This window comes from Musca autumnalis, unplaced genomic scaffold (assembly GCF_047663935.1).
Source record: "Musca autumnalis isolate F117 unplaced genomic scaffold, ASM4766393v1 scaffold_5, whole genome shotgun sequence".
Lineage (NCBI taxonomy): Eukaryota > Metazoa > Arthropoda > Insecta > Diptera > Muscidae > Musca > Musca autumnalis.
This window is the reverse complement of record NW_027412088.1, coordinates 172403081-172426883: the sequence shown is the minus strand read 5'-3', so window position 1 is coordinate 172426883 and position 23803 is coordinate 172403081. Positions and strand designations below refer to the sequence as shown.

At 38.4% G+C, this 23803-nt stretch overlaps 1 protein-coding gene across 4 annotated transcripts in view; it reads right to left on the bottom strand.

Annotated features, from left to right (window-relative positions):
- The window catches only part of ths (thisbe), a 337478-nt gene that overhangs the window by 5968 nt on the left and 307707 nt on the right, over positions 1-23803 (bottom strand). For all 4 annotated transcript variants that reach the window (XM_073988389.1, XM_073988390.1, XM_073988391.1 and 1 more), the window contains 2 exons: positions 7681-7799; positions 299-6207 (listed from right to left, as the gene is read on the bottom strand). In XM_073988389.1, the coding sequence (XP_073844490.1) occupies positions 3658-6207; positions 7681-7799 (2669 nt within the window). In that variant the 3' untranslated portion in view covers positions 299-3657. The remainder of the gene's footprint in view (positions 1-298; positions 6208-7680; positions 7800-23803) is intronic.

Here is a 23803-nt window from a genome sequence, read left to right as displayed (position 1 = left end):
ACCAATACATTCATATTTTTCTCTATACATATTTAAAAATTTATAAATGTATTTGTGAAAAAGGTTTGTATTTTTGCTATTGTCTTGTCAATACTGGCATTTGTAAACGCAGGGTAAAGTTCCTTTTTTGTCAAAGAAACATAAACTAAATTTTTAAATTACTAATAAATATTATCAATCAATGATAATGATCTTTCATAATGACGAAAACCATGAACGGGTATTGATAAAGGAAATAATAATATAAAAAGTTAATAAAATATAAAGTGGGTTAATAAAACAACAAAATATTTCTTACCTCTATGTTTAGATTCCATTCTTTTCATCTGATATATCCTTTTAACTTCTGGATAAGGTATGCAGGGTTTTTGGCGATGACTTCCAATGGCTATTAGCATTTGTTTGGTAAAAACGATCGGTATTTTAAAAATATTAGACCATAGGGTATGAAAATGTAAACATTCTGTACATTATTTAGTAATTTTTAAGTTTACAATGGTCATGGCTCAATGCAGATTGCTGAAGTCATTATGTGTCTGAGTTTAATATACATATAAATCGAATTTAGCATCTTTTTTCCGTAAAAAATCTTTTTATTCCTTATGATGAAACGTCACTTCATTGTTAGAATTGAATATATTTAAATTTCTTTCAATCGCAAGCGCCTTTAAACTCTTTCGAACTGTAGAAGGCTTTTGTTGCACATAATTTCTAAAGTTTCTTTTTTGAAAAAAGTCCATAGAGTTCCCAGATCTCCTTAGAATCATAGTGTAAATCTAAATAAATATTATTTAAACCGATGAAGGCTGCAATTCAAAGGGTTTTAATTTTTTTCCTCAGTTTTGAGCTGTCGTGTTTATGCATTTCAATTAGTGAAAAGTAATGTAATGTACAGTACTCGCGTCTCCTTCATTTGGATCAAAAGTAAAACAAATTTTCATAAAATGCTTTTGATTTTGCAGCTTCCTCTTCGTAAGGCATAATTTTGAATGCAATTTAAGTACGTTATAAAACAATAACTAATTTCGTAGAGTATTTTGAAGTAGTTAGTAAAACATTGCAAAAATAAATTGAATTATAAGAAACGTAACGTAGGAAATTCTACGTGACTTAGGCAACTAATCGTTTGCAAACAATGGGCTTTAAATGAAATACATAAAATCGGTTTGATTACCTTCTTTTTTAGTTATTTGCTTTAGATAATATATTTCAGCTCATCTCATCTTTCGATTTTTGCCTACAATTTCTTTTGCTCTTTACCCTAGGAATATTAAGTAAATATGGTTTTCAAACAAGTCCTAATCATCAATAATACCAGTTGTTGTTCTTAGTTGCTTTTTGTATTTGTTTTTTTGTTGTTCTTCCTATTTCCTTTTCTATAAAGTTTTTTGTTTGTTTTAAGTTAAGATTTTTTCTCTTGGTATGGCTATTTGAATTTGGTTTTCTGTTGTATGGCAATTAATTAGATTCTTTTTTTTCTTCTATTGACTATTGTACTATATATTACTATGTTTAGTTTAATTGTAGTTTTAATTATTTTGTCGTTTTGTTTGCGTTTAGCTAATACTTTATGGATCAATATATGTATAACTTTGCATTCATTCATTTACCGTCCGTCCATCTATCCATCCACTTTCCTCCCATATATATATATATATGTATATGTTAAATAACAGCACTGACTATTTACATACATACAAAAATTTGAATTTGTGTCTTTCTCTGTGTGTTTTTCTTTTTGGTTAATTAGTTAAGTTCATAAGTTATGTTTACAAGTTAGTCTAAACGTAACATAATGCGGTTTACCGTAAAACATAATGTTACGTCTTCGACTAATTGGGGAATAATGCTGAGTTTGGGGATTCTGTTTTTCTTTGATTACTTCGTGGTCAGACACTGAAAGTTTTATAGGAGTTTCAAGGGAAATGAAGAAACTCTTATGTTACACGCTAAAACTTTCATACGAAACTTTCCCATTATTTTGGCGTGCATAGATCGAGTTCCATACAAAAGTAATTTTATGAAATTACTGTGGGGAACTCGACCTAAGAACGCCAAAATAATGGGAAAGTTTCGTATGAAAGTTTCAGCGTGTAACATAAGAGTAAGAGGATTGAGGAAAATTGCTCAATTTTATTTTTGTTCCTCAATGTTCTCCCTAAAACCAATTTTTAACAAATTTTCAATATCTGCCACAAGAGTTGGTAAGGCAAGCTTGTACATAAAGTAACGTATAGTTTAATTATCAATTCATGCGTTACGTGGCGACGTAATATGATTGGGATAAGATGTAGTTAGTCAAGTTTGTGCTCAATGTAACGTTAGGTCATTTATTCGACACATGTTCAGTAGAATTGACAACTTACTCAAACTCACTCGATGTAACGGCTCTCTTACGTGGCTTTTGACTCGTATATAGTTATGCGATTAAAGAATTGTAACGTTTTCTTGCTTTTTTAAATTCTAACTAAGGCATGAAACATGATCTAAAAAGGCCAAACTCTTGTTGACTTAAACTCATTTTTTACGTTACGCTGGTAACTAATCACAAGTGAAGTTATTGAAATTAAGTAATCATGAATGAAATTTCCCTAGTGAGTTTTGTTTTTTCGCCGTTGCAACTTAAGGGATAAAGTGAAAAAATTCACGGGGAATTGCCGTTCATTATAACCCCTTTACGTTGTATTATGTAATACTTTACGGTACATAATCAACTAACTTCCCTTAAGTAGTCTAACTTAAACCAAATTCACTCAATGTAACGTCTCTCTTACGTGGCTCTTGTTTCGTATACAAGTTAATTAGTATCTATTACAGTAACGTAACGTGTACTTACGTATTTACATTCTGACTAAAACTTTGTGTACAGACAATTATCGGGAAACATGATCTAAAAAGGCCAAACTCTTGTTGACTTAAATTAATTGTTTACGTTACGCTGGTAACTAATCGCAAGTGAAGTTATTGAAATTAAGTAACGTTGGATTAGGTAACACTTTACGGTACATAATCAACTAACTTCCCTTAAGAAGTCTAACTCAACTGGGTTTTTGCGTTAAGTTGGTAACTAACCGCAATTGATGTTAGTGTGACAAATAAATCCGTTACGTTATTGGTTTATCTAACTTTCCGTAAGAAATCTAACCTCAATTATTTGCCTTGTTCTGACAACTAATCGCAAGTGACGTTTGTGAAAACAAGTTATACGTTACGTTACATTAAGTAATACTTTACGTTACATATTCAACTAACTTTCTTAAGAAAAGTTTAACCCAAGTTTTTTTTTACGTTACGCTGGCAACTTATGTTAGTTTCATTAAGTAATACTTTGCTTTATATATCCAACTAACATGCCTAACGTTGGCAACTAACCATAAGTGGAGTTAGTGTGTCAAATTATTACGTTACGTTACGGATTCAACTAACTTTCCGTAAGAAATTGAACCCCAACTATTTGCCTTGCACTGACAGCTTATTGCAAGAAGAGTTGTTTTTTGTCTTACGTTGGCAACTAATCGCAAGTGAATAAATAAAGTATTACGTTGCCTTACGCATCCAACTAACTTTCCTTTAAGCAGAAAAAGAGATTCCCGCTCAGCATTACCGAACTTAGAATTTGTTATTCCTTTTGAACACTTTTCTCTCTGACATTTCTAGTTACGCATTATAACCCCCAATATTACGTAGACGTAACATGCGTTTACGTTCCCGATTAATTTTAATTTTTGCTATACGTATTGATTCGGGCAAGGCCGAGGTGGCCGAAGATGATGAAAAAGATGATGATGTTAAGGTTGAGGGATGATGATAACCACTAATCATGGTAAAACGGCTAGTGGTGCGATGATGTTGTTGCTGTGGCTGGTGTTCTCCATTAATGTGTTCATTATCCTCCAAATCAGGATACTGGCTTATGTTATCCAAACTATCGATATCAATATCGCCATCCTCATTACGAACATAGGTTAGCTGGTGAAATGGTGTGGCCAACAGTCTTTGTGTTGATTTGCGCAAAGTTTTACGGGTTGTGGAAGGTTGGCTGGGGGCATTTTGGGTAGTGGTGCTCGTGCTTGAGGTGCTGCTGCTGGTGGCCAAGGTTGGCATGGCTGTTATTAAACTAGTAGTGGTTGAGCTTAAAGTATTGGCTGTTATCTCTGGCAGAGATGCTGATTCCAAATCGCTAAAAGTATTAAGGCTTTGTGGACCGTGCAAATGGGTTTGGGGACTGGCGCCCAAGCTGGCTTGGCTGCTGGAAGTTGTGGCTATGGTAGTTGTTGTTTTTGGTGTTGTAATTAAACCATTTTCCATTCTAATTTTTTGTTGCATTGCCAATTTATCCTTGTGATGCTGCATGGCATTATGGGGATGCCTGGCTGCCATGACTTCTTCGTTATGCGGGTGCCTATGCCTGCTCGCTTTGGGTACAGTCCTTGTGGCATAAATATAATCAGTCATCAAATTATTCGTTGCAGTTACAGGCATATCACTTAGTTTTGTGGACATTGTAGAGAAGACATCATCATCAACATCATCCTCCTCCTCCTCGTCTTCATCCTCATCAGTGTTGGTATTTTGCAGCAAAGTTTCTTCACTGCTGGCTATAGATTCCTCGGTACTGCTGGGTCTCGAACTACTTGTGGTTGTTGCATTTGAATCCGCAGCCCCAGCCAAATGTAATTTGAATTTGCTATTCAACTCATCCTCTAGGCGTTGTCGGCTGCTGCTGCTGCTATTTTCCGCATTCTTTGAGGTATTTATTGTGACTTGGCGTTCCTCCTCGAGATTATTGGTATCCTGCATGGCCAGTGATGTGGCAACAAAGGCTGTTGTTGGATATGGCAGTGGTGGCGGCACTGATGTTTTACTTATATCATAATTTAAAGGCAATGGAGATGAGGCTACTGTGGCTGGCGACACCAGCTTCTTGGCGTTATGATCTCTTGAGCTCACAGAGCTTAAGGCATACTCTGCCGAACTTTCCAAGTCTAGAGTTGTTGTTGCCGAGGAGGCTGAGGGATACCATGTCTCCCATGAGGGTAAACTGGCTGATGTTGGTTTCACTGGGATTTCCGAGAAATCTTTAGCCGAGCTTATATCCTGCTGCTGCTGAGTCCATGTACTAAAATCTGTGGTTAGGAATTCAGTTTCACCCTGATCTTCATCCGTTGCATCACCATCATCATCATAAGAGGCTAAGGTGACTCCATGTGACTTCGTTTTGGATTTCGTGTGCAACTCATGTTGCTTGCGATGTGATTTTCTTCTTCTTCCCTTGCGTTTGTGGACCATTGAGGTACTCAGACTGTCATGATGATTTGCCGCTGTTGTTGTGGTTGTAGAACTGGAGACTGTGGGCAAGGCTTCGTGGTCCCCATGTAAGGGTATGTCAGCCAGGGGGGAAGTGGAAGCAATTGTGGTAGTGCTGGTACTGGGAGTTGTGGCTTTGGTTGTTGTTGTTGTGGTAGACATCATTGTGGTTGTTGTTGTCGTTGTTGTTGTTGTAGAGGGACTAGTACGCATTCTGTGATGCGCTCTTGACTTTTGCTCATAATGATGATGCCTTCGGGAATCGTTGTTGCTGTTGCTGTGATGATGCCTAGCCGCATGATGATGCTGATACTGAGGTTGAGAGTGGTTATGATGTTTACCGCTATGATTATTATGGGCGCCATATTGGCCTAATTCTACATTTTGTTGCCTAGAACTACTTAAGTAAGTGCTATTTTTGGAATCTCCTCCGCCGCCACGCATCTGTTGCAGACGCTGTTTCTGTTGATGCTGCCTTTTTCGTGGGCCAAGACCCGAACCACCACCTCCTCCGGCTCCGCTACTATGCAGCTTTGATTTTTTGCCATGCTGGCCATTGCTATTCTCGTTACGTTGATGATTGCGGTGGCGATTTGGCCTGCCACCCCTACCACTAAAATGCCCAGAACCATGTTCCTCGGATTGTGGGGTCCTTGAGGTGGTGGTCCTTGCCTTGGCTTCCGCCGCGGCCGCCGCTGTTGAGTGATAGTGTTGATGGAAAAATTGATCTGTGGGTATTTTGTTAAACATATAACAGGCATCGTTGACAACCTTTTTGGGGCCCACAGCTCTACCTCGTTGCGTGAAGCCGATGCGTCGCCGCTGATCGACAACCGAGGTGAACACGTAATAACCGTGAAGTATTTCTTCGTTGAAATAGCAGGTATCTTGGAGTTCTTTCTGTAAATAAAAGAAGAAGAAAAAATGAAAAAATAAGTTAAAAAAACTTTAAGATTGTGCAGCCCCCCCTTCTCCATCAGGCCATACATGTGCCGTTAATGATGACATTGATGATGGTGAGAAATGGAGCAATACCAGCAGGCCCAAAATGTTATACTTGAATAACCACAAAACCTTGGCAATTGCAGGCATAAAGACAAATAAGTAGAAGAAGCGCATGTTCCCATGCCCCAACAAGTGGCCTGGTGTTTATGCGCCTGCGTATGTGCGTGCATGGCTTCCTGGCCTGGAGTGATATTAAACATTTACCAAGTGTTTATTTATAAAACACTTGATATGTATTTTTGGTTTACATAAGCAATTCTTTTACACCCAATACCCCTCACCCTCCCTCCACTCCCCACCCCTTCTTCCTCTTTGTTAAAAATATTTTGTTACAATTTTCAAGTGGAAGACGACAGGAAAAAATCAATAAAGTTTTTCAATTGAAGCAAAGATTATGAGAACAGCAAAGCAACACAAAAAGGAAGAGGAGGAGGGGGTATGAAAAGGGCGGAGTAATTGAAAAGAAGGAGAGAAAAATCACAAAGGATGGGTGGGGGTTTGGCTTATTTCATTATACATAACAATGCAATTTTGGTATCATAAGTACACAGGCCCGGCACATCTTTTTCTTCGTTATGGATGGATACATTGAGGCACACTACCAGCCGCCAATTCCCCAACCTCTTCCCAAAAATGTTATTGTTTTCATTATTTTTCAAGTGAAGGGCCATGGAATGTTAAGTTATCGCAGGCCCAACTGTTGTTGTTGGTGCAGCATGATTATTTTAATATTTTCATTTTAGTGGTGGTGATTGGTTGGATGGATGGCTGGTTGGGACTTCAATGGTATTAATTTCATCATTACCCCCTGCTCCTACTCTCAAAAAAGGATGTTTTGTTTTGAAAGAAAAGATTCTTTTTTATTTTATCGATGATGGCATTTTTTTTTTGATTTTTTCCGCATCAGCGAAAAAATGGTTGTTTTTGGGGTTATTAGAGAGAGGGGGAGGGACGGTGGTTCATATAAATTATTATCTCCTTTAAGTGAACAAATTTAGCAGGTCATAAAACCGGGTTATTTGGGGTCATAAAGTTAAGTTTTTAATTGATTTTTTTGGGTTTAAGGGGTTAACTTGCAATTATGGCGCCCAATTGTTTGCTATGGCTTTAAAATATTTAAAGAATTCAAGAAATATCAATATTTTGGGGAAGGCAGCTGGTGTGTTCAGTGTTATAAAAAAATTATTGCCTCCTTTAGTTGAAAAGATTTAGCAGGTCATACAAATCGCGTCATAAAATAAAGTTTTTAATTGACTTTTTGGGCTAAGTTGCAATTATGGCGCCCTAAATGTTTTCGATGGATTTTGTTATTTTTTTTTTGTGAAAAGGAAAGATTTAAAAGCTATTTAAATATGTTTGTACACTTACCATTCCAACTAGTTTCCAATGATCGTTGAAACACAGGTACCTTTGTGTTTCCTTTGCATACAGGGCTATTTTGAACTGTTCGTTCACAAAATCCGGGCGGCCGACTATTGTTATATTTTCTGGAAAAAAAGATAAAAAATCGAGGTTAACTAAAAGTATTTCGAAATTATTTTTTTATATTAAGGAAGAAGAATATTTTTAAAACACCATACCCCAATTAGCGTGAAATTTCAAGAACCCCAAAAAACGTATATTTATAATTTTTTAAAACGCCCCAATAAACTTGGATTTTATTAATTTTGCAACACCCCAATAAACTTTAATTTTTAAATATTATTTTTGCAACACCCCAATAAACGTGGAATTTGAAAGAATTGTTCTTAAGCTGCAACACCCCAATAAACGAGGATTTTTAAAGCGTTTATGTTAAGCTACAACACCCCAATAAACGAGGATTTTTACATATTTTTTCACAACACCGCAACACACGTGGATTTTTAAAGATTGTTAACACAACATCCCAATAAATGTGGATTTTTTAGGAATAAAGCCCCAATACTATTTTTTACCAAACCCTAATAAACGTGAATTTTTAAAGATTTTTTTTCACAACACCCCAATAAACGTGGATTTTTTAAGAATTTTTTTTACAAAACCCTAATAAACATGGATTTTTACAGAATATTTTCACAACACTCTAATAAACGTGGATTTTTAAAGAATTTTTCACAACACCCCAATACACGTGAATTTTCAAAGATTGTTAACACAACACCCCGATAAATTTGGATTTTTTAGGAATAAAACCCCAATACTATTTTTTACCAAACCCTAATAAACGTGGATTTTTAAAGAATGTTTTCACAACACCCTAATAAACGTGGACTTTTAAAGAGTTTTTTTCACAACACCCCAATAAACTTGGATTTTTAAAGAATTTTTCAGAAAACCCTAATAAACGTGGATTTTTAAAGCATTTTTTCGCAACCCCCTAATAAACGTGGATTTTTACAGAATAGTTTCACAACACCCTAATAAACGTGGTTGTTTAAAGATTTTTTCACAGCAACCTAATAAACGTGGACTTTTAAAGAATTTTTCACAAAACCCTAATATAAGTGGATTTTTAAAGAATTTTTCACAAAACCCTAATAAACGTGGATTTTTAAAGAATTTTTATGACACCCCGTGTGGATTTTTCTAAGAATTTTTCACAAAACCCCAATAAACGTGGATTTTTAAAGAAATTTTCACAAAACCCTAATAAACGTGGATTTTTAAAGAATTTTTCACAAAACCCTAATAAACGTGGATTTTTAAAGAATTTTTTACAAAACCCTAATAAACATGGAATTTTAAAGAATTTTTTCAAAACACCCTAATAAACGTGAATTTTTAAAGAATTTTTTTACAAAACCCTAATAAACGTGGATTTTTCAAGAATTTTTCACAAAACCCTAATAAACTTCGATTTTTACAGAATTTTTTCACAACACCCTAATAAACGTGGATTTTTTAAGAATTTTTCACAAAACCCAAATAAACGTGGATTTTTAAAGAACTTTTCACTAAACCCTAATAAACGTAGATTTTAAAGAATTTTTCACAAAACCCTAATAAACGTGGATTTTTAACGAAATTTTTCACAAAACCCTAATAAACGTGGATTTTTCAAGAATTTTTCACAACACCCTAATAAACGTGGATTTTTTGAAGAATTTTTCACAAAACCCTAATAAACGTGGATTTTTAAAGAATTGTTCACAAAACCCTAATAAACGTGGATTTTTAAAAAATTTTTCACAAAACCCTAATAAACGTGGATTTTTAAAGCATTTTTTCACAAAACCCTAATAAACGTGGATTTTTAAAGAATTTTTCACAAAACACTAATAAACGTGGATTTTTAAAGAATTTTTTCACAGAACCCTAATAAAAGTAGATTTTTAAAGAATTTTTCACAAAACCCTAATAAACGTGGAGTTTTAAAGAATTTTTTAACAAAACCCCAATAAACGGGGATTTTTAAATAATTTTTTTTACAACGCCCCAATAAACGGGGATTTTTTAATAATTTTTTTCACAACACCCCAATAAACGTGGATTTTTACAGACTTGTTTCACAACACCCCAATAAACGTGAATTGTTAAATATTTTTTTCGCAACACCTTAATAAACGTAGATTTTTAAAGGTGGTTTTGTAAAGAATTTTTTTTCACAACACCCTAATAAACGAAAATTGTTGAAGAATTTATTTTTCAACTCACACCACCCTAATAGACGTGGTTTTTAAAAATTTTTTGCTTCTTCTCTCTCTAGGAGGGCTTAAATAGTCCAGAGAAGGGCTCAATTTACCCTTTTCTGACTAGAGAAGACCTCAAGAGGTATTCTTCTGTCTACAGGCGTCAAGTCGCCTTCTTCTGTTTTAAGAAGTCATCAAATGGTTTTCTTTTGTCAGGAGAAGATACCAAGAGTTCTTTTATCTGTCTAGAAAAAAACACAAGAGGTACTATAGAAAACTTCGAGAGGTATTTTTCTGTCTATAGAAGACTTTGAGAGGATTTTTTCTGTCTATAGAGGACCTCAATAAGCTTTCTTCGATATAAAGAACACCTCAAAAGTCATCTTGTGTCTAGAGAACACCCTAAGAAGTAAAAAATGACCTCAAATGATCTTCTTTTGTCCATAAAACCTCGAAAGGTTTTCTTCTGTTCATAAAATACCTGAAGAAGTATTCTCCTGTCTAAAGAAAAGGTCAAGATTCTGTTTACAGAAGACCACAGGAGATCTTCCTCTGTTTGCAGAAGACAACAAAAGTCTTCTTCTGCCTACCTCAGACCTCAAGAAGTCCTCTTTTCACTTTAGAAGGTCTCAAGAAGTTTTCTGTCTATATAAGACTTCAATAGGTCTTCTTCTGTCTACAGAATTCCTCAAGAGGTCTACTTCTGTCTAGAGAAGTCCTCAAAAGGTCTTCTTCTGTCTAGAGAAGACTTTAGGTGGTCTCCTTGTGTCTCGAGAATATTTCAAGAGGTCTTCTTTGTCTTTTTCCGTCTAGAGAAGACTTCTAGTGGTCTTCTTCTGTCTGGAGAAGACCTCATACGGTATTCTTCTGCCTACAAAATATATCAAGCGGTCTTTTTCTGTCTACTGAAGATATTGAGCAGCTTTCTCCTGACTATAGAAGACTTCTAGCGGTGTCATTCAGTCAACGGAAGACCACAAGCGTTATTTGATTTTATGTGGAAGTCCTCACGAAGCCTTCTGTCTCGATAAGACCTCTCCCCTACAGGAAACTTCAGGAGGTCTTATCTTGTCTACAGTATACCTCAAGCGGTCTTCTTTAGTCTATGAAAGACCTCAAGCGCCTTTTTTCTTGTCTCGAGAAGACCTCAGGCAGTCTTCTTCTGTCTACAGAAGACCTAAGGCAGTCTTCTGTTGTATATTGAAGACCTCAAAAGGTCTTTTGCTGTCCAGAGAAGACCTCAAGGGTTATGCTCTGTCTAGGAAAGACCTCAAGAGGTCTTCGTCTGCCTCGAGAAGAGCTCAACAAGTCTTCTTCTGACTACAGAATACCTCTAGTGGTCTTCTTCTGTTTTGAGAAGACCTCAAGGGGGTCTTTTTCTGTGTATAGAAAACACCAAATAATCTTCTGCTGTCCATAGATGACCCCAAGGAGACCACATAGGTATTCTTCTGTTTACTGAAGAACACAACAGGTCTTGTTTTTGCTTACAGAAGACCACAAGAGGTCTCCTTTTGCCTAGAGAAGACCTAAAGAGACAGAAGGCCTCAGGAGATCTTCTTTTGCCTACGGAAGACCTCAGAAGGTCTTCTTCTTACTACAGAAAATCTCAGGAGGTCTTTTTATTCCTATAGAAGACATCAGGAGTTTTTTTCTGCCTACAGAAGACTTCAGGAGGTCTTATTCTTTCTAAAGGAGACCTCAAGAGGTCAGAAGTACTTCTTCTGAATACAGAAGACATCAAGAAGTCATCTTCTGTCTACAGAAGGCCTCCGGAGGTCTTCTTCTTAACACAGAAGACATCAGGAGGTTTTTTTCTGCCTACAGAAGACTTCAGGAGGTCTTCTTCTTCCTAAAGAAGACTTCAAGGTCTTCTTCTGTCTATAGAATACTCCTAGAGGTCTTCTTCTGCCTATGAAAGACCTCAAGAGATCTTCTTTTGCCTATAGAAGAGGTCAAGATGTCTTCTTCTGCTCACGGAAGACCTCAGAAGGACTTCTTCTGAATACAGAAGACATCAAGAAGTCGTCTTCTGCCTACAGAAGGCCTCAAGAGGTCTTCTTCTTACTACAGAAAACCTCAGGAGGTCTTCTTATTTCTATAGAAGACACCAGCAGGTTTTTTTCTGCCTACAGAAGTCTTCAGGAGGTCTTCTTCTTCCTAAAGAAGGCCTCAAGAGGTCGTCTTCTGTCTATAGAATACTCCTAGAGGTCGTCTTCTGCCTACAGAAGACTTCAGGAGTTCTTCTTCTTCTTCCTAAAGAAGGCCTCAAGAGGTCGTCTTCTGTCAATAGAATACTCCTCGAGGCCTTTTTCTGCCTATGGAAGACCGCAAGAGATCTTCTTTTGCCTATAGAAGAGCTCAATATGTCTTCTCCTGTTCACGGAAGACCTCAGAAGGACTGAATACAGAAGACATCAAGAAGTGTTCTTCTGTCTACAGAAGGCCTCAGGAGGTCTTTTTCTTACTACAGACCTCAGGAGGTCTTCTTACTACAGAAAACCTCAGGAGGTCTTCTTAGTCCTATAGAAGACATCAGAAGGTTTTTTTCTGCCTACAGAAGACTTCAGGAGGTCTTCTTCTTCCGAAAAAAGACCTCAAGAGGTCGTCTTCTGTCAATAAAATACTCCTAGAGATCTTCTTCTGCTTATGGAATACCTCAAGAGATCTTCTTTTGCCTATAGAAGAGATCAAGATGTCTTTTTCTGCTCACAGAATACCTCAGAAGGATTTCTTCTGAATACAGAAGACATTAAGAAGTCTTCTTCTGCCTACAGAAGGCCTCAGGAGGTCTTCTTCTTACTGCAGAAAACCTCAGGAGGTCTTCTTATTCCTATAGAAGACATCAGGATGTTTTTTTCTGCCTACAGAAGACTTCAGGAGGTCTTCTTCTTCCTAAAGAAGACCTCAAGAGATAATTTTCTGTCAAAAGAATAATCCTAGAGGTCTTCTTCTGCCTATGGAAAACCTCAAGAGATCTTCTTTTGTTTATAGAAGAGCTCAAGATGTCTTCTTCTGCTCACGGAAGACCTCAGATGGACTTCTTCTGAATACAGAAGACATCAAGAGGTATTCTTCTGTCTACAGAAGGCCTCAGGAGGTCTCCTTCTTATTACAGAAAACCTCAGGAGGTCTTCTTATTTCTATAGAAGGCATCAGGAGGTTTTTTCTGTCTACCGAAGACTTCAGGAGGTCTTCTTCCTAAAAAGGACCTCAAGAGGTCGTCTTCTGTCTATAGAATACTCGTAGAGGTCTTCTTCTGCCTATGGAAGACCTCAAGAGGTCTTCTTCTGCCTATGGAAGACCTCAAGAGGTCTTCTTCTGCCTATGGAAGACCTCAAGAGGTCTTCTTCTGCCTATAGAAGAGATCAAGATGTCTTCTTCTGCTCCCGGAAGACCTCAGTAGGACTTCTCCTGAATACAGAAGACATCAAGAAGTCTTCTTCTGTCTACAGAAGGCCTCAGGATGTCTTCTTATTCCTATAGAAGATATCAGGAGGTTTTTTTCTGCCTACAGAAGACTTCAGGAGGTCTTCTTCTACCTAAAGAAGATCTCAAGAGGTGGTCTTCTGTCTATGGAATACTCATAGAGCTCTTCTTCTGCCTATGGAAGACCTCAAGAGGTCTTCTTTTGCCTATAGAAGAGCTCAAGATGTCTTCTTCTGCTCACGGAAGACCTCAGAATGACTTCTTCTGTCTACAGAAGGCCTCAGGAGGTCTTCTTCTTACTACAAAAAACCTCAGGAGGTCTTCTTATTTATATAGAAGACCTCATAAGGTCGTCTTCCGTCTATAGAATACTCCTAGAGGTCTTCTTCTGCCTACAGAAGACTTCAGGAGGTCTTCTTCTTCCTAAAGAAGACCTGATGAGGGCGTTCTCTGTCTATAGAATACTCCTAGAGGTCTTCTTCTGCCTACAGAAGACTTCAGTAGGTCTTCTTCCTAAAGAAGACCTCAAGAGGTCGTCTTCTGCCTATAGAAGACTTCAAGAGGTCTTTTTTGCCTATAGAAGACGTCAAGAAGTCTTGTTTTGCCTATGGAGAACCTCAAGATGTCTTTTTCTGTTTGCAGGAGACCACAAGAGGAGTTCATCTTCTGTCTTCTTCCTATGGAAGACCTCAAGAGTTCTGAAGAAGACCTCAAGAGGTCTGCTTTTGCCTACAGAAGACTTTAAGAGGTCTTCTTCTGCCTACCGAAGGCCTCAGGATGCCTTGTTTTGCCTACAGAAGCCCTCAGGTCCTCAAAAGGTCTTCTTCTTCCTAAATAATACATCTAAATGTCTTCTTCTGACCACTGGATAGCTCAAGTGGTCTTTTTTCACCTACCTCAAGCGGTGTTATTATTACTATAGAAGACCTTAAGTGGTCTTCTTTTATCTAGAGAATATTCCAAGAGGTCTTCCTCTCTGTATAGAAGGCCTCACGTGGTTTTCTTTTGTCTTTGAAAGACCTCTTGATGCCTTCTTCTTTTTATTGAAGACCTCAACAGGTCCTGATAGGTCTATTGAATTCCCCAGGCGAACTTCTTTTATCCATACAAGACTTTAAAGCTACTGTATCATCCTGCTATATAAGTATGTGTGGATCTGTGTAGCTCTTCCTATGTTTGTCTTTATGTCATATATCATCAACTCCCGTTGTAGTTGTTGTTGTTGATGTATTTATGTACTTTTAATATGAAATATGGTAAATATGAGGCGGTTATACCGCTTTACTATTTATTTATTTATTTAAGATTTTGTTTAAAACTAACCTCCCAATAGCAAGCCAGCCAACCAGCCAGGCGTACGATCATGGTCATCGCAGCTATCATGATTGTCATCAACACCACAAAGATCAACAATCTTCATACTCGTATCTACTCAGCAGCATCAGTAACTCTATCGAACAATCATGTTCGAGTTGTTACTCCTGCCATTACGTTTTCCCAATCGTTAGCTGAGCATGCGTAAGGCTTTATACCAAACAACTGGGTGGCAAAATACGCCTGCCTGATGATGATGATGTTCGTGATCATGATTATTATTTCAAGTTGTCGACGGCTGAGATTATTATTTGCATATTTCTACAGTTTCAAAAACACAAATATTTATTTTCCATTTAGCAAAATATCTACAAACACACACGCACAGATACATGCCCATCCACAACCATGTAAACACACATCTGAGTATTGGTTTGAAGATGGGTGCCTGCATTTCAATGGGTTTTCTGAGTAAAGAAGCTATTGCTTGGCTATGCCAGAATGACTTCGTTACATTGCTGATCTTTGGAGATCAATAAACTATTGAAAGCCAAATTAAATTGTAGTTGTTGTTTTTAAATGTTTATGTTGTTGTTATTACAAGAGTAGCAGGTTTTCAATGGCCCCCACAAAATAGGAACAAATATTGGACACCACGATAGAGACATTCTTATTTCTATATAAGTTTATTAGGCTCTGCCGCAGTTTCTAAGCTAGTGGATCTAGTGGGTCCACAATGAGCCTGAGGAAGCCAAATGATTAAATAAAAAACCCCACATCTTTAATGTGATAGATAAAAGAATTTTTTTTGTAAGAAACCTTTGTCTCACGTTTATGGCAGTGTCCTGACTACGCTCCTGTCCCTTACATCTCATCAAATTGCTGTTCTTTAAATACCTTTGCTGAGGCATTTAGTAAATCATTTACATTTTACAATTTAATTACCGATGGTCATCACCGTCATCGGCACCATTGCTTGTCTAGGCAAATTGCCATTTCAAAGGCCACGATAGGCAGCATGCCGTACATAGAAGTAGTTCCCTTCCTTTTGTGGCATCCATTCAATGGCTTTGTGGTGCCATTCCATTTTGGCCTTTTGTGATTATGACATTAATTGCAGCATTTGCATATTCTTAAAAGTGTACAATTTAATTTGAAAATGACGATATAAAAATTAAGTAGAATTTTTCTCAAGAAACTAAAGCAGGGAAAATAGGCAGAGAATTTAAAGAGCACAGGCAGGGTTATTTTAAACGGAAAAGAAGGGTTAAATAGCAGAGTAAGACTTCTTAAGATCTTCAATAGACTTTCAATGAAAAGAAGAAAATTTCCTGAGGTCTCTGGAGGCCTTCTATAGGCAAAAACGACTTATTGAGATCTTCTATACGCAGATAAAGACCCCTTGAAGTCTTATAAACATTAAAGGAGTTCTCTTAAGCTTTTCTATAGGCAGAAGAAGACCTCTAGAAGTCGTCTATGAGCAGCAGAACACCTCTCGAGGTATTTTGCAGGTAGAAGAAGATCTCTTGAGGTCTTCTATTGACAGAAGAAAACAATTCGAGGTCTTCCATAGGCAGCAAAAGAACTCTCGAGGTCTTCTATAGGCAGAAAAAGGTCATTGAGGTTTACTGTAGGTAGAAGAAGGCCTTTTAGGGTCTTCTATAGACAGAAAAAACCTTAAGGACCTTCTATGAGCAGCAGAAGACCTCTTGAGGTATTTGTAGGTAGAAGAAGACTTTTGAGGTCTTCTATTGACAGAAGAAAGCAATTTGAGGACTTCCATAGGCAGCAAAAGAACAAAGAGGTCTTCTATAGGCAGAAAAGGCCATTAAAGGTCTCCTATAGGCTGAAGAAAACCTTTGAGGTCTCCTATAGGCAGAAGAAGGCCTCTTGAGGTCTTATGTAGGCAGAAAAATATCTCTAGAAGAAAATCTCTTGAGGACTTCCACAGGCAGAAAAAGACGTCTAGAGGCCTTCTTTAGGAAAAAGATCTCTTGAGGTCTTCTATAGGCAGAATAAGGCCTTTTAAGGTCTGCTATAGGCAGAAGAAAACCTCTTGAGGTCTTCCACAGGCAGAAAAAGACGTCTAGAGGCCTTCTTTAGGAAAAAGGTCTCTTGAGGTCTTCTATAGGCAGAATAAGGCCTTTTAGGGTCTGCTATAGGCAGAAGAAGACCTTTTGAGGTCTTCTATAGGCAGAAGAAGACCTCTTGAGGTCTTCTATAGGCAGAAGAAAACCTCTTGAGGCCCTTCTTTAGGAAAAAGATCTTTTGAGGTCTTCTATAGGCAGAAGAAGACCTCTTGAGGTCTTCTATAGGCAAAAGAAAACCTCTTGAGGTCTTCCGCAGGCAGAAAAAGACGTCTAGAGGCCTTCTTTAGGAAAAAGATCTCTTGAGGTCTTCTATAGGCAGAAAAAGGCCTTTTAAGGTCTGCTATAGGCAGAAGAAGACCTTTTGAGGTCTTCTATAGGCAGAATAAAGCCTTTTAAAGTGCGCTATAGGCATAAGAAGTCATTTTGAGGTCTTCTATAGGCGGAAGAAGTCCTTTTGAGGTCTTCTATAGGAAAAAGACCTCTTGAGGTCTTCGATAGGCAGAAGAAAACCTGTTGAGGTCTTCCACAGGCAGAAAAAGACGTCTAGAGGCCTTCTTTAGGAAAAAGATCTCTTGAGGTCTTCTATAGGCAGAATAAGGCTTTTTAAGGTCTGCTATAGGCAGAAGAAGACCTTTTGAGGTCGTCTTTAGGCAGAAGAAAACCTTTTGAGGTCTTCCACAGGCAGAAAAAGACGTCTAGAAGCCTTCTTTAGGAAAAAGACCTCTTGAAGTCTTCTGTAGGCAGAATAAGGCCTTTTAAGGTCTGCTATAGGCTGAAGAAGACCTTTTGAGGTCTTCTATAGGCAGAATAAGACCTCTTGTGGTCTTCTAGAGGCAGAAGAAGACCTCTTGAGGTCTTCTATAGGCAAAAAAGGCCTTTTGAGGTCGTCTATAGGCAGTATACGGTCTTTTGAGATTCTCCATAGACAGAACAAGACCTCTTGAAGTCTTCTATAGTCCGACGAAAACCCTTTAGGTCTTCTACAGACAGAAGAAGATTGTTTGAGGTCTTCCATAGGCAGACAAATACCTGTTAAGGTCTTCTGTAAGATGAAGAAGGCCTTTTGGTGTCGTCTATTAGGAGAAGAAGGCCTTTTTGGGTCTTCTATAGGCCTTTGAGGTCGTCTATTGGCAGAAGAAGGCCTCTTGAGGTTCTCTATGGGCAGAAGAAGACCTCTTGAAATCTTTTATAGGCAGAAGAAGGCCTCTTTAAGTCGTCTATAGGCAGAAGAAGACCTCTTGAAGTCTTCTATAGGCAGAAGAAAACGCCTTGAGGACATCTGTAGGCAGAAGAAGATCTCTTGAGGTTATCTGTGGGCAGAAAATTACATTTTGAGGTCTTCTATAGGCAGAAGAAGACTCCTTGAGATTCACCATTGGCAGAAGGAGATTTCTTGAGGTCTTCTATAGGCAGAAGAATGCCTTTTGAGGTCTCCTATAGGCAGAAGAAGGCCTCTTAAGGTCTTTTATAGGCAGAAGAAAACCTCTAGAGGTCTTCTGTAGGTAGAAGAAGAGGTCTTCCACAGGCAGAAAAAGACGTCTAGAGGCCTTCTTTGGGAAAAAGAAGATCTCTTGAGGTCTTTAGAATAAAGGCAGAAGACGAACTCTTAGGATCCTCCATAAACAGAAGAGAACCTCTTAAGGTTTCTGTACGCAAAAAGGGTCTTTTGAGTCCGTCTATAGGCAGAATAAGTCCTTTTGAGATCCTCCATAGACAGAACAAGACCTCTTGAGGTCTTCTATAGGCAGAAGAAGACCTCTTGGGGGTTTCTCTTGAAGTCTTCTATAGTCCTTCGAAGTCCCTTTAGGTCTTCTATAGACAGAAGAAGATAATTTGAGGTCTTCCATAGGCAGAAAAAGACCTGTTGAGACCTGTCTTCAGTAGGTAGAAGAAGGCCTTTAGAGGTCGTCTATTGGGAGAAAAAGGCCTTTTGGGTATTTCTATAGGCAGAAAAAGAGCTCTTTAGATCCTCCATAGGCAGAAGAAGGCCTTTTGGAAGAAGAAGGCAGAAGAAGGCTTTTGAGGGGTTCTATGGGCAGAAGAAGATCTCTTGATAGTCTCCATAGGCAGAAGAAGACCTCTTGAGGCAGAAGAAGGCGTCTTGAGGTCTTCTAAAGGCAGAATAATACCTCTTGAGTCTTTCTATAGCCGACAAAGACCCTTTGAGGTCTTCTATAGGCAGAAGAAGACAGTTTGAGGTCTTCCATAGGCAGAAAAAGAACTGTTGAGGTCTTCTGTAGGCAGAAGAAGACCTCTTTAGATCCTACATAAGAGAAGAAGACCTCTTGAGGTCTTCAATAGGCAGAAGAAGGCGTATTGAGGTCTTCTAAAGGCAGAATAATACCTCTTGAGACCTTCTATAGGCCGACAAAGACCCTTTGAGGTCTTCTATAGGCAGAAGAAGACAGTTTGAGGTCTTCCATAGGCAGAAAAAGAACTGTTGAGGTCTTCTATAGGCAGAAGAAGGCCTTTTAATGTCTTCTGTTAGCAGAAGGAGAACCCTTGAGATCCTCAATAGGCAGAAGAAGACCTTTTGAGGTCTTCTACCGGCAGAAAAAGACGTCTAGAAGCCTTCTTTAGGAAGAAGAAGATCTCTTGAGGTCTTCTACAGGCAAAAAAAAACGTCTAGACGTCTTCTATAGGCAGAAGACGCCCTTTTGAGATCTTCTATAGGCAGAATATGACCTCTTGAGATCCTCAATAGGCTGAAGAAGGCCTTTTGAGGTCTTCTATAAGCAGAAGAAGACCTCTTGAAGTCTTCTATAGGCAGAAGAAGACCTCTTGAAGTCGTCTTTAGGCAGAAGAAGACGCCTTGAGGTCATTTGTAGGCAGAAGAAGATCTCTTGAGGTTTTCTGTGGGCAGAAAATGGCATTTTGAGGTCTTCTATAGGCAGAAGAAGACCTCTTGAGATTCTCCATTGTCAGAAGAAGACTTCTTGAGGTCTTCTACAGGCCTTCTTTAGGAATAAAAAGATTTCTTGAGGACTTTTGTAGGCAGAATTATACCGATTGAGGCTTTCTATAGGCAGAAGGAGACATTTGGAGGTCTTCCATATGCAGAAAATGATCGCTTGAGGTCTTCTGTAGGCAGAATAATACCTGCTAAGGCTTTCTATAGACAGAAGTATAGCTATTGAGGTCTTCTGTAGACAAAATAATCCCTGTTGAGGTCTTCTATAGACCGTTGAAGACCTCTTGAGGTCTTCTATAGGCAGAAGATGATTTCTTGAGAGCTTTTGCAGACAAAAGAAAATCTCCTTAATACTTCTATAGACAGAAAATTTCTTGATGGCATCCAGACAGAAAAAGACCTCTTTATATCTTCTATACACAGAAGATGGTCACTTGAGGTCTTTTATAGACAGAAGAAGGCTGTTTGATGTTTCCTATATGCTTCATATGGTCTTCGTTAGACAGCAGATGGTATCTTGATGTCTTCTGTACGTCGGAGAAAATCTCTTGTGGTCTCCGGAAAAGACATGTTGAGGTCTTCTATATGCACCAAAAGACATCTTAAGGTCTTCATTTGACTGCAGAAGACCTCTTTGAGGAAGATCATTTGAAGCTTTCTATTGACAGAAAAAGACCACTTGAGGTCTTCTATAGGCAGAAGAAGATGTCTTAAAGTCTTCTATTTTCAGAAGAAGACCTCTTGAGGTTTACTATAGACAGAAGAGGACTTCTAAGGACCTTTTTTGAGGCCTTCTAAAAACAGATGATAACCTCTTGGGATCTTCTCTAGACAGAAGAAGACATCTTGGGGTCTTCACTAGACAATAGGGGTCTTCTCTTCCATAGAAAACCTTCAATCCTCTATCCAGCATGGCTGCTAAATGCATTAATGTGAACTATGGCGTATTAGTAATAATTCCCTTATAATTAATTAATCATCCGCAGGTGCCTTCAATATTTTTTGTAGATGTTTTGGATACCGTTTTGTCTTTATAGCTCATCAAAAACTTGCCACTCTCCTCAGCATGTAACCCAAGTAAATCTTCTTCAAGTTTTCGTTGTTTATCTAAGCATCTTCTCTTCTGGTGGAGGGAGGGTTGGGCTAGCAGCAGCAACATTCATTTGTCTTCTGTGTCATGTGGTGTTGAGTTGACAATCTTGCAAATTGCTGCTTACAAATTGGCCTCAGGTTAGTATGCAGGCTAGCAGAGAGTTCCATACAAACACACACACACACTCTAACACTAAGACACACCACAAACTTGGTGTTAGAGCTGCTGTTAACGTGTTTTCTTTCGTTTTGTTGGTTTTAGTTTTAAATGTGCGAATGATGTTGTTTACATTTGAATATTACAATGAAAACCCAAAAGCAACAACAACATGATGTGTTGTGGAAAATTCATAAGTTTAGAAGGAATTCACATATTGAGATTTTTTTCGTTAGAAAAATGTGTGGGGTCTTGCATAAAAAAATGAGGGAGATATGTTATTGGAAGGAGAAAGGCTAAGTTGGTTGTTGTTGTGGTGCAAGGGTAGGTTGAGGGGTCCATAACTTGCCTAACTAGATGACCTGTAAGGACCTTATGGGTCGTCTTCTTTTAAGAAAGCCTTCCAAGTTGTTTTCTAAGCCTCTCAGTTTTCATTACCTCTCTAGCAGTATTATTTAGGTCACATGCGTCCTAGAGACCACTCACAATAGCTAAGCTCTCAATGGCCTCTATCATCAAACCAATTTTCCTTCCTTCCAATAAACTGCAATTCAAAACATTTCAAAAATTTTGATTACATCTGTCCGTTGTCGGTCGTCAGCGTCATTCATGGACTTTAGTGTTGATGACGACGATGACAATGATGATGATGGTGATCATCATCATTCTCATTATGACGACGACAACAATGATGACAATAACAAAAACAATTCTCTTGACAGGCGGGATATTGAACTTTAAAAAGATATTTCAGATTTTCGATGAGAGGAAAATTGTATTCAAGTGGTAGCAACGAGGTCCGTACTTTTAGTAGCGCTAAAGGCCTCCCCCCTTTAGTGTCAATGGCTAAAACAACAACAACAAAAGGAAACAACAACAATCCAAGCAAACACCCAATCATAACTACATGACAATGGCAACGTCATCATGGCTTCTAGGAGCACCAGCAGCGGCAACATGGCCACATTGACTTGATGGGGTTTTGCAGGTAATAGCTGGCAGGAGGAGGTAAGCAGGCCTGCAGCCAAGTTGGTTGGTTGGTATTCCATACATCCTCATTGCCACAGTCAATTATTGTACTAATAAATGAGTGAAATACTTGAAATGCCTGAAATGGATTGATAGACGACAGACTACCTAGCCATAGCCACCGAGCGACCGACCGACAACTACCTTCATAAATTTAATGCTACGCTAGCACATGGTGGTGTTAGCGGCCTTTATACATTGTAACTGCGGCACAGAAGTTGTTGTAAGCTCTCATAATATTGTTGGGGTCTGTTGGAATAGGTCTGGTATTCTGCCACCACTCAAGCAGCTCTAGAGGTTGTTCGGTGTTCATTCAGTCACTGCACATCACTGCATGTCAAATGTTTTTGATTTTGAGCCTTTTGACTAAACGATTTAACGCTTTTTACATATCACGGCTGTTGACGGTTGAGCGTCCATTCCAAATGGTCATCACTGCTGCTGGCCAGGTATTTGTGGGTATTAATAAATGCGGAACTATTTCAAAAACAAAGAAACATCTATTCAGCCCGGCTGAATAGGTTTTTCTGTAGGAAAACATCTATTCAGCCCGGCTGAATAGGTTTTTCTGTAGGAAAACATCTATTCAGCCCGGCTGAATAGGTTTTTCTGTAGGAAAACATCTATTCAGCCCGGCTGAATAGGTTTTTCTGTAGGAAAACATCTATTCAGCCCGGCTGAATAGGTTTTTCTGTAGGAAAACATCTATTCAGCCCGGCTGAATAGGGTTTTCTGTAGTTTTCCTGTAGAAAACTCTATTCAGCCTGGCTGAATAGTAGTTTTCCTGTAGAAAACTCTATTCAGCCTGGCTGAATAGTAGTTTTCCTGTAGAAAACTCTATTCAGCCTGGCTGAATAGTAGTTTTCCTGTAGAAAACTCTATTCAGCCTGGCTGAATAGTAGTTTTCCTGTAGAAAACTCTATTCAGCCTGGCTGAATAGTAGTTTTCCTGTAGAAAACTCTATTCAGCCTGGCTGAATAGTAGTTTTCCTGTAGGAAACTCTATTCAGCCTGGCTGAATAGTAGTTTTCCTGTAGAAAACTCTATTCAGCCTGGCTGAATAGTAGTTTTCCTGTAGAAAACTCTATTCAGCCTGGCTGAATAGTAGTTTTCCTGTAGAAAACTCTATTCAGCCTGGCTGAATAGTAGTTTTCCTGTAGAAAACTCTATTCAGCCTGGCTGAATAGTAGTTTTCCTGTAGAAAACTCTATTCAGCCTGGCTGAATAGTAGTTTTCCTGTAGAAAACTCTATTCAGCCTGGCTGAATAGTAGTTTTCCTGTAGAAAACTCTATTCAGCCTGGCTGAATAGTAGTTTTCCTGTAGAAAACTCTATTCAGCCTGGCTGAATAGTAGTTTTCCTGTAGAAAACTCTATTCAGCCTGGCTGAATAGTAGTTTTCCTGTAGAAAACTCTATTCAGCCTGGCTGAATAGTAGTTTTCCTGTAGAAAACTCTATTCAGCCTGGCTGAATAGTAGTTTTCCTGTAGAAAACTCTATTCAGCCCGGCTGAATAGGTTTTTCTGTAGGAAAACATCTATTCAGCCCGGCTGAATAGGTTTTTCTGCAGGAAAACATCTATTCAGCCCGGCTGAATAGGTTTTTCTGTAGGAAAACATCTATTCAGCCCAGCTGAATAGGTTTTTCCATAGGAAAACATCTATTCAGCTCAGCTGAATAGGTTTTTCCATAGGAAAACATCTATTCAGCTCAGCTGAATAGGTTTTTCCATAGGAAAACATCTATTCAGCTCAGCTGAATAGGTTTTTCCATAGGAAAACATCTATTCAGCTCAGCTGAATAGGTTTTTCCATAGGAAAACATCTATTCAGCTCAGCTGAATAGGTTTTTCCATAGGAAA